The sequence below is a fragment of the Phragmites australis genome, chromosome 9 (genome assembly GCF_958298935.1).
Source record: "Phragmites australis chromosome 9, lpPhrAust1.1, whole genome shotgun sequence".
Classification (NCBI taxonomy): domain Eukaryota; kingdom Viridiplantae; phylum Streptophyta; class Magnoliopsida; order Poales; family Poaceae; genus Phragmites; species Phragmites australis.
The window spans coordinates 24,699,856-24,711,654 of NC_084929.1; the positions used below are offsets into that span (position 1 = coordinate 24,699,856).

General features: G+C 47.2%; 1 protein-coding gene across 1 annotated transcript; it reads right to left on the minus strand.

Moving 5' to 3' along the window:
• Nucleotides 1-2,058: 2,058 nt before the first annotated feature.
• LOC133928875 (WAT1-related protein At5g07050-like) lies at nucleotides 2,059-4,310 on the minus strand. Its single transcript, XM_062375379.1, has 6 exons — nucleotides 3,897-4,310; nucleotides 3,678-3,794; nucleotides 3,302-3,554; nucleotides 3,050-3,208; nucleotides 2,806-2,957; nucleotides 2,059-2,722 (listed from the first exon to the last, which is right to left on the minus strand). Exons 1-6 carry the CDS (start codon nucleotides 4,166-4,168, stop codon nucleotides 2,443-2,445), a joined length of 1,233 nt encoding a protein of 410 aa, XP_062231363.1. The 5' UTR covers nucleotides 4,169-4,310; the 3' UTR covers nucleotides 2,059-2,442.
• Between the last annotated feature and the right edge of the window lie 7,489 nt (nucleotides 4,311-11,799).

Consider the following 11,799-nt stretch of genomic DNA (forward strand, 5'->3'; position numbering starts at 1 on the left):
GACGATGGGTGGAATCCTCCTCTAGTTAGGTCAAGGACCGAAGAACCGAAATAAAAGCGAACTAAAGCACATCGGACCACAACACCATTATACCACATACTCCTAACTCGCTTATCCGAATTGAACAAGACCAAGGCCTTTAGAAAGCTAGCAACGAGGCCTAAAACTTTCATTATAACCTTACAATAGAATTCATCACTGAATAGGCCTCCATTTTTAAATTAAAACGTTGCATGCAATGGTTCAACACAAACACCAAACCGACGATGGAAACAACCATTCCCAACTATCCACAAGCATCTAAGGACTAATTAGAAGTCACCTTTGAAGTGAGATCGTGAACCAATGGTGAAAACCGGCGAGCTCGCGAAATCCCCTTCTTCTCCTTCCTCTTCTTCCTTCTTTTCCTTTCCTCTCCTTCTTCTTTCTTCTCTTCTCTTCTTTCTCTTTTCTTCCTTTCTTCTTTCTTCTCTTCTCTTCTGCTCCCTACCTTCGGCCGGCCCTCCCCTCTCTACCTCTTCTCCAAGCCCCCCTAGGCACTAGCCCGACCTCCCCTGCCTCGGTCTCACGTGCCAGAAACGGGCGGTTGCAGCGCAAGGCGGGCGGCACGACACAGGGAGAGCACGGTGGGGTGGCAAGCTGCTGTAGGTGGCCAACAATGACCAATGGCGATGATGGCCGACGATGTAGAGTGACGATGCTGATGGTTGGAGATGCACGACAGCGACGACAACCAGGTGCGACCGGGCGGTGACGATGACAAGGTGCAGCCAAGCGTAGGTGGCGATGGGCAACCAAGTGGCAACGGTGACCGGCGGGCAACATGAGGCGGCGGCTAGGGTCCTCAGGTGTGGTGTTGGGCTGCACGGGCGAGATGGGTAGGGATTGGGGTGGTGACCGATCCCACCGGATCTTATCTTCTCTTTTTATATTTTTTTTCTCTTCATCCAATGGCCTAAATTTATTGGGCTTGCCACTGCTTCACCGAGGAACCATCTTAACGAGATTTATGCATCCACGTCTCCGATCATCCATTCCAGCAACGGTTCAAAATGTCAAAAACGCACTTCTCGCGGGTCCCATGGTCAACTTTTAAACTTGCGCAATTTTGGCTACAGACATTGCGAAACGGTTCCGAGCAGAGTAGCAAGTGATGCAGAATCCCTTAACTTGTTGCAAAGTGACTGCTGCTTTGTCAAGTATGATCGTGTGTATGACTCATGCATTACCACATCTGCAAGTTGGTATTTCCTGAGGCAATGGAAGCCAGGGAGGGAGCCTACGAGAGCTTATCGAATTCGCGTGTCGATCGACAGACCCCTTCCCGAGATATAGAATGAGAATTTTATTTTGGGAGGCATCAAATTCAGGTATTGTTCTTGTTCCTGGCCCTGGGCTTTATGGGACCAACTTGTCCACTGCACTGGTGCAGTTGGAGTGGAGATGGGACCTCAGATCTGGAATCTTTTTTTTAATTTCAGTTGAAGAGATGCATGTTAGTTTAGGGCTCAACGCTGAATCTTTCAAGTGCTTGTTAAGTAGGACTGCATGCTTTTGGATAATTATTCCCTCAACTCCCATCACTACTCAATGATGATTCCTTGAGGCTATCCTTTCCAATTAGGACAGGGTTCTTGGAATCAGTATGCATCATTGGTGTTGCCTAGTACACCAATAGCATATACACATGTTAGTAGTGGAAGCATTTATTTTCAAGATGCAATGGGAAATAATATTCTTGAATATTAGTAAGTATATGGATATGCGCCAATCGCCGCATCAATATGATACATAGTGAAACCGCACTTTTGATTGTGTTTACGTATATAAAAATGAAAAAGGATGTTGTAGAGAAATAAACAATGCTGAAGCCTGAAAAAGATTTGGTTTTTAGGTGTACTGGGTTCTTGCTCTTTCAGAGTTCCCAGTCATATGAGCTCAAAGACTACTACTTTGTGAACTAGCTCTAGCAGCTACTACATGCATAGAAGAAATGGTAGGTAAAACTAAAAAAATAGGATAGCTGAAATGATCGAACACTTCTTGAAAAAAAAAAGATAAAGTTATCAAACACTTTGTTGAACATGAACTTCGATTGGGAGCTGATGAGACATAATGCTGCAAATGTCATCATCGATTAAAGGTGTAGATGGTGTACATGGCGTGTAGGCAGGAGATGATTATCCCAAACTGAAAGCATCTGCTTTGCAGGAGAGAGGTTACAAAACTCTGCCTCATTGCATCCTCCTCAGCTTCCATGCTAACACTAGTTTACTGCTACTATTACTGCTACTGCTACCACCATTGCTTACAGCATGACAGCATCATACCACCCCACCCCACACTGCAACATCATGGGGGAGAACAAAAACAAGAAATAAACGAGGGTGGAATGACGCAAGCTAGATGCACCGATTAATCGGCGTATTTTCAATAGCTTGATCAAGCCTCTTCCTTGCCCTGCATCCGGGTCTCCTCGACGGGGACCGTGACGGTGACCGCCGCGGTGTGCTCGCGCGCCACCACAGCCTTGGCGTTGGCCTGGGCCTTCTCCAGCTGCACCTCGTCCATCTCCACGATGTCCATGATCCTGCCGTTGCCGTCAACGGCCTTGATGACCACAGGGATCTCCATGGCGTCGGCCTCCTTCTCCAGACTTTCCTTGTGCTTCCCCCACAGCACCGAGTACAGGCCGGCGACGATTAGCACGGACCCGATGATCCTGGAAACCAGAAACGGCATGGACGTGACGATGTGCCCTCTGAAACTCATGGAATCATGGTGACCAATGCACGCAGCACTTACCCTCCGAGGTAGATGTTCTCGGCGAGGATGAAGGACCCCATGATGGCCACGATGATCATCATGAGGGGGCTGAAGGCTGAGGCGAAGACCGGGCCCCTGCTCTGGATCACCAGCCCTTGCACGTAGTAGGCAATGCTCGACGTCACTATACCCTGCATGTGCACATGAGCAGAGGTTCTTGATCAGCATCCTGACATAACTGATGTACACTAGCGGAGAGCAGAGCAAGGTTTGCGAGGCTGACAGCGTAGGCGGCGGCGAGGAGGTTCACGTCGAAGCCGATTCTCCAGACGGAGGCCGTGTGCTCCATGGCGAAGGTGACAACAACGGCCTGCAGGGTGCCGACAAAGCAGATGAGGGTGGTCAGCGACAGCGGCGCGTCGTACCTCTTGAGCGTCGCGGCCTGCAACAGTTTGACCAAATAAAGGTTACTAAGATACTTGAAGCTCCAAGGTTTCGGGAACTAATGGAGGTGCATGCATGCATGGCTTGCGACCTGGAGGATGAAGAGGGAGGCCCAGGCGAGGGTGGCGATGATGAGGAATATGGAGCCCGTGAACCAGTCCTTGGCGGCGGCGGCCGCGGCTGCGGCGTCCGGGTGCTGGCCGTGGAGGTGCATGTGATTGGTCCAGACCATCTCGACGACGCGGCCCTTGTAGAGCGTCATGAGCATGGCGCCCGCCACCGTCACGAGCGTACCCACCACCTTGGCCACACACCTCGCTTTCTTCAGGTTCACCTTCTCCATCCTGTTGTTCATTAATCAGTTCTTCCATCAGTTCGTTATTCTTTGCCGATGCCACGACTGTATTATCTTTCTAGTTTCATTGTTGTTTGTGTTGTTGCACGTCATAGTATATGTGTATATATACCTGAAGAGCACGGCCATGATGAAGGTCATGGCAGGGAGCATGTTGCTCATGGCGCAGGAAAAGGTCGGCGAGGTGAACTTGAGGCCGGCGTAGTAGAAGTTCTGATCGATCACCGGCCTACACGATGTGAATGCATGGTCACTCACGACGTCAGAACTCAGAACAGAGCTTGAAGAAACAGAGTCTCCCATGTGAGAACAGGGAGAGTCTTGTACTCACCCGAGCAGGGCGAGGACGAAGATCTGGAGGAAGACCCAGAGCGTCATCCGCGGGCGGACCTTGCGCTCGAGGACGAGCGCGAAGGGCGCGATGGAGAGAGTGGCGAAGGCGTGGCGGTAGACGACGAGCACGTAGTGGCTCATGCCGTGGTTGAGCGACACCTTGGTGATGACGTTCATGCCGGCGTACCCGAACTGCAGCGAGATCATCGCCACGTACGGCTTGCACCGCTGCATCAACGACGCGCCCTCGCTGACCGCCATTACCGCCATTGGGCAGGTCGAGCACACGGTTCGTACACTAGACTGACAGACGTGTTGGTTTCAGCAGCAAGCTCTGGTAGAGTGAGGGCGGTGGCCGGAGAGTGCTGTGCTCGCTCACTTGTCGCCTGAGGAGGGAGTGGCAAGCGCGCGGCGGGTACTTATAGGGGTTCCCGCGCGGCAACCGTGCCGTGCCGTGCTGTGCTGGTTGGTTCGCCGCGGGGGCCAGCGCTTAAGTAGTGGCGCGCATCTTTCCTGGTAGTGCTGTAGCTACCGTTCATGGCAATGTAGTTACTGTTTATGTAGGTCTTGCATATATATATGTATGTATGTATACGGATACATATATGTGTATGTATGTATATATATATCAGTATATTTACATATATAATATAAATAATATAATTTTTTGAAAATTTTAGAAAAATAGCGAAAGATATAATAGTTATATTGATAAATTGGTTGAAATAATCTAAAATGTATAGAAAAATATCTGAAACTTTAAAAAATACGAAACAAATTTTGTTAGGTTCGTATTACTGTCGTCTACCTATTAAAATTATGTGCATGCATAAAATTAATATTGTTTTCCCTATAATTAAATGAATTTCTTAAATATTAATAAATTTATAAATAAATATTGAAATGTCAAAAAATAGTGAACATAACTTTTTAGACTTTTTTTATATTAAAAAAACAGACGCGACTTAAACACATCAATTCACCTAGTCTTTTCTGGTAGTGACAGTAGTACGGTGCGTGCCGGGCGGCGGCTTCTGCAGTTCTGCATGGACGCTCCTCTGCTGCTGCAAAGTCCAAAGGCAGGCACACGGGCTCCTGCCTCCTGGTGCTATTCAGGACAGTGCATGTGTGGCTGCTGATGCGATTGCTCTGTCATGTGTCGGTGTTTTCCAATAACCACCGGTTCAGTGACACAGGGACTTGCTTCTTGGTTCCCTGATAAGTAAAGGGTGAACAAACTTTTTGGATGTGAATGGTGTTATGCTACGAGTTGAACTAACAGTAGAAGCATCGTCTCGATCTTTCTGTCTAATCTATGTCCTCACAGGGAAAACAAATTGGACCTACTAACTATTGAGCGTTGTCATCAAGGACCCATCGCTCCTTGATTTCGCCCACTTAAAATCAAAGACCATAAAACTCAGGACCCCAACGGTAGTCCCAGCGACCTAAGCCTTCAAAACCTTCCAGAGACCCGGAGGCTACTAACCACCGGAGGCTACGAGGAGGGCGAGGGCTCCCAGTAAGACTAGTATAACTAGATCATCAAACACGTGGTATCTGTCACGATGTGACTATCATTTAATATCCATCAAATGGTGACCACTCTGAGATGCTGATATAAGTTGCTGCCCTGACACGCTGAACAAGACCGGCGTCGTAGTTAGTGACTGACCAAGTCCAGTGGTCGCTCGCCGCTATGTGAGTGCCACAGTGGGGTGATGTCATCAGCGTGCTGATATTTTGGCCTCTGGCCTGGGCGATGTAGTACAAATCTAGCCCCATAACACGGTTATATGGGTAGTAACTCGTGCCTTTACCACTGAGGGGGGCATGTGTGTAACCTTATGCTTAGGAAAGCAATATCAATACCAACAATAGGCACATGGTGCCAAGGACGGAATTTTCTGAGAACTATTGTAGACATTCTCTTCTTCTTTGTTGCTTCTCCAAGCTTGAGTCGCCCTAGTAAGAACGATTCTCATCACGCCCTATTCGTGAAAGAAATTTTCTTCCACCAATAGAGGCACCGTGCGTGGGAAGCGTAGAAGCACTACGAGAGGTAGGATGCTGCCGAAGAAAAAGACCACCCAGGCTGCAGCCTGAGTGGCTGGCTCCATGGCCACGCTTGTGCGGAAGTCTGTACGGCAGCTGTGACCAAACACACGCTACGCCGATGCAGACACCCTAATCGGGGGTAACGACGAGTCCTAACTACGGCTAACGCTATGGACCCTGCCGGTCCAGAGGCCCTGCAGCAGCAGCAGCATGGAGACAACATCGCGACCCCTCAAGGGGATACGGCTGAGGCTGCAGCTGAACAAGCCACCGCCACTAGACAACAGGAACATGTGGTGGCCCTTCGGGCTCATCTGGAAGAGCTACAGGCGGCCCTTCGGGCTGCGCATCAGATCGCAGTCGTAGCTAAGGTCACCCTGATGATGGCAACACCGTAGGGCTCCGGGCTCTGGGGGCCACCAGGGGCGTGGCCTGGGCCATTCATCGCCCCTGAGCGCCACTCTCGGATGCTCTGCACACAGCTAAGCCATGGGTCTGTCGGTGCAAAACTACGCTCCTAGACTTCGAGTCACCCCTACTAGAGGGCATGCAAGCTGTGCCCTTCCTAAACGTATTCGGGACCCCAAGCTTCCTAAATCCAGGGGTGATTTATACCTAGAGGAGTTTGTCTGCTCGTACTCTCTCGCCATTGAGGTCAACAGAGGCTATAGCGAACATGGCCCTCTTAGGGCATGTTTGTGATTTTAGTGATTAATAATAACATGGACAATGAGACTAACATATTTGTCAAATATATGCTTTAGTAGGTATCATGGATGCAACAAAAGAGAAGCCACTGAAGCTGGGACAAAGAGAGGAATGAATTGAACTCGTTCCTTTAATTTTGATGTAATCAAATGGGATGGATTTCTGTACAATCGTGTAGATCTCTTCACTACCTTTTCATAGAGTCCAATGTCATCAAAATCGGAGTTCGAAGCGGAAAGTTATGCTCGAAATACGAATTGCTAATTGGCTGAAAATATACACTGTAGATATTCTGGTATGTACAATTTGAAGAGTAGAGGATAATCCGTCATCACAAAAACGAACATGACAGATGATCCAGTGTTCACAAGAAGTTTTTGATGGTTTTTTTTTTCTAGAGAGCTTCCAAATAGGGTGTAATACACTCCGGATGTTCTGGTATTCACAAAATGAACATGTTGGACTATTTTCTAGAGGGGATGCAAAATGGCTCGGTTGGCATCGTATGTATGTAGGATGTTCTGGCATTCAAAGAGCACATCACGCCAGACCTTCCGGCGTGTACAAGAAATAAAGTGGAGTTCCAACAGCTAGTTCATAAACAGTACACGTTGGATGGTCCGGCGCTTGTAATGTTACACACGCTGGACCTTTCGATGAGTACAATAATATGTGATCGTTGGAGTAACGGCTAGTTCATAGGGTTAAGGCTATATATCCCCCCCCCCATTCGGCCATTTGAAGGTACTAGAGTCCAGAGAAGCTTATATACATTTGAGAAGACATCCAAGCCACCAAAGTGCTCAAAGTGATCATCTAAGGCAATTAAGCACATGATTAGGGAGTGATCAGTGCTAATAGGTCTAGAGAGAGTTGTTGCTACCTAGTGAGATGATTAAGGAGTGATCCTAGCTTATACCAAGTGGTACTCCAACACCTTGGAGTCTTGGTGACTCGTCGGTACCTTGGGACTTGGTGGCTCAAGCTTGTTGACCTGCCGACTTGGTGTGGAACGGTAGTAAGACTCTTGTATGGGGACGCAGAGACTCTTGTCTTGGTGGCTCAAGCTCTGAAGTGAAGACGATGGTAAGTGATCAGAAGATAGGCTTGTCGTGAGACCTTGCCTTGGTAGCTTGGTGGATCAACCTACTTGAGGCCTAGGTGGCTCAAACATCGTGACCGGTTGCCGTCCGGGAGCTATAGCCTAAGTGGTTGCTCCAACGTAGACTAGGGGTGGTGTTTATACCATCGATACCACATGATAAATATCCCTTGTGCGATGTTTCCTCTCTCTACCTTCTTTATGTTTCCGCATTTACATACTTGCAATCTACCATTGCTTGTTTACCTTCATAGAGTAGTTTGCTAGGGTTAGATATATATTGCAAACCTTTTTAACAATAGACACACTAGATGAACCTAGAGCATATTTAGATAGAAATTAATATAGATTTATCTTGTGAAGTTTTTGGACCTGAATAGTTTTAAGTGTCCTAATTCACCCCTCCTCTTAGGATGTCACCTATCCTTTAATTAGGTATCAGAGCCAGGGCTCACACCTTTCATAGGGATACGCCAATTCAAGTGGCATTTAAGCTGTGTTCTCATTTTGATCGGTTAGGCTTCACTTCCTAGTGAGCTGTGACATCCGGAGTAGGAATGGATACCAGTAGTGTTCTATGTTTTGACGGCACTCATTTTCCCTGTTAGAAAATTCTAATGATTTGTTATTTGCAAGCCAAATGTTTAGATGTTTGGAGAGTCACCGAAGAGGGGATCAAGAGACAATTCAATGTCTTAGCGAAGAATATCTTTGTATCATCTCTAAGCACTAATACATTTAATCGAGTTTATTCTCTCACCAATGCTCATGATATTTGGACTAATCTCATTAGAATACATGAAGGCACAAAGGATGTGCGCAAGGAGAAATATCATGTGTTAGTCTCTCGACTTAATAGCATTAAACAACTTGCCCATAAAAGTGCTAATGACATGTACTCATTTTTGAACATTCTTATCAATGAGATCAATGGGCTAGGTTTGATGTCAATTAGAGACGATTAAGTGGTGAGAAGAATAATTCAAGCTCTTCTTCAAAGTACAAGTTGATAGTCTCCATCATCTACGATAATAACGACATCAAGAAGATGACTCTAAGTTAAGTACTCGGCAAAATCACCGCCCATGTGATGACCATAAACATGGGCGTTGAAGCTTCTTCCTCATCTGGCATCAAGAACTTTGGCCTCACAAGCAAGCAAGATTATTGTCCACACATGAAGGCGAAGATGAGGAGGCAGGAGCAATAGTTAGGCTCAAGCGCGGATAATGGTAATGAAGATGAAGAGAGCAATGAACAAGATGAGAAAAACACATCAAGTGATGAAGAGATGGACCTCAAGGTTTCCAAGCTCATATCACAAGTGGAGACGAACCTAAAGAGGATCAACATCAAGATTAATCATCCAATCTCCATGAAAAACTTGGTCAACACAAATGATCATATCAAGAAAGGAGAAGAAGACTAAAAATAAGAGGGAGATAAAGGGAAGAGGCAAAGCATTTGCAAGTATAGTAAGATGGGTGAGTGAAGATGAAAATTTAAACTCAAGTGATGAGAGCTTCACCACCCACTCCACCAAGAGAAGCTCTTCCTCAATGTTGTCATCATGCAAGTCATAATCACGCAAGTGCCTTATGGCCAATAGTATGGAAAACAATGTAAGTGATGATGAATTCGATGATGATTCACCCTCCCAAGAAGAACTCCTTGATTTGATTAATGGGCAACAAAAGGCCTTAAAGAAATAATCTAAAGAACTAAAGAAATTAAATGCCCTTAATGAAATTCATGTTACCTTTGTGTCTAATTATATACAATTATTGAGCAAATTTGAATTGCTTAACAAGGAGCATGAAGAGCTTAAGGCAAAAATTGAGGGCATTGAATCGCAACCTAAGGTCCCTTTGAAGCAATCTACCTCTCTCTTTAATTTCAATCCTAAGGTAGATGCTTCCACTTCTTTTGATAATTAATATATCTAGCTCACCCATTTGTAATGAGGTATGTATTGAGAATGTTTTTATAGAACTATCTAATGAACTCATTGTATAAGAAAATATTGAGCTCAAGCAAGAAGTAGAGAAGTTTAAGAAGGACTTGGAAAGGTTAAAAGGCAAGATTCATGTCCAATCTCCTCAAGATAATCGTGGCAACATGGTGAACAAGCTTGCAGAGGGGTCCACCATGACATGCTTCAAGTGCCATCAAGAAAGCAATAAGTCCTTTCAATACAAGCAAGTCAAGAAGGAGACCAAGTAGAAGAAGAAGATGATGGATATCTCCAAAAACACCTCCAACACCTATACTAAGTCCAACTACAAGATCAAGACCAAGAGCAACCACTACAAGCTCAAGAAGAAGGACAATGAAAAGTGGTTGCACACATGGTTGGGAAAAAGGACCGGAGGTAGAATCAACCAATTTTGGTGCCCAAGGAAGTTACACCAACATGAAGGGGCCCTAATCGGTTTGGGTTATCCCCGAGGAGTAGCATGCCCCTAGCCAACAGCCCGAAGAAGAGTACTGGTGCACCCTGCATGGGTCCGAGCGAGCCCACAACACGACCGAACCCCCATGACGTTCCGAGGGGAATACCTCGAGTGGTAGGCCACATGCGCGGCAGAAGATAGGCCTGGAGATGAGTGAGTTGGATGATGGATGATGTAGGCCTGTAACGGGCCACCAGGTGGATCATCTGGCCTTGCCAAACCTTCCTCAGCTGGCCTTTCCCCCTCTACCTCCGCCATCATGGTACAACACATCGAAGGAGGGGACCAGATCAGAAACGTGGTCCTGCCCATAACGAGAGAAGGAACCTCCGGGGGCCCTCGAAGCGGCAAAGGTGGGACTACATGCGTGGTGTCAACTATGTCAGGGTAATTGAGCACTCATCATCAAAACTCAGGATGGCTCGAAGCCCTCGTGACTTTCACCCTCGATGACACTGATGGGGTGAAATTCCCCCACACAGATGCCCTTGTCGTCACAGTCCACTTTGCCAACATCGAAGTTTGAAGGGCACTGGTCGATGGAGGGAGCCCTGCCGATCTTCTCTTCATGCATAACTTAGACTAGCTTCGCATCTCGCGAGACCGGCTCACTCTGGACCGAAGGCCCCTTCAAGGGTTTAATGGCCCCCCTGGACGCCATGGGACAGATAGAACTTCTAGTCACCTTCAGCGGAGGCCCCACTTCATGGACCGAGACAATCACATTTGACATGGTGAATGCTCCCTATGCGTACAATGTCATCCTAGGTAGGGGGACTTTGAACAAGTTCGGTGGAATTCCCCATCATAACTACCTCTCATGAAGGTACCTGGCCCTCAGGTGCTAATCTATGTCCACGACGATCAAGACATGGCTAGGCGCATAGAGTACGGGCACCATGACCCACTCAGCAACCATCATGTCCACAATGTAGCCAAGGAGTCCCTCGTAGACCCCCTCCAACATACCTCAGGCACCAGGGCACTCTGAGGCTACGATCGGAGGGGGACATCAGGCAAGTTTTATCGTTTCGGGCTATTGTGATCGAACTTTCTAGATCGAGGAGGACCTCACTCCGGAGCAGGAAGCCCGACTCCTAACCATCCTACGGGACAACGTCAACATATTCACATGGTCTCTGCAGGACCTCCCCAGCATCGATCGCCACATTATTGAACAGGTGGAGGCCGCCAAGGAGGAAGTCCAGAAACTGCTAAAAGTTAGCGTCATCTGTGAGGTCATTCACTCCAAGTGGTTGTTAAACCTCTGTCCTGGTCAAGAAGCCCAATGGGAAGTGGAGCATGTGCATCAACTTTACATCGTTCAACAAAGCCTGCCCCCAAGATCCGTACCCACTCCCTCGCATCAACCAGCTCATGGATTTCACCACCGGCTGTGAGTTGCTGAGCTTCCTAGATGTATACTCTAGATACCACCAGGTGTGGATGGTCATAGAAGACAAGGGCCAGACTAGTTTCATTATCCCCTTCGGGGTATATTGTTATGTTCGGATACCTTTTGGTCTCTAAAATGCCGAAGCCACATTCTTTCGCCTGGTGCGCAAAATCCTGGAGCTGCA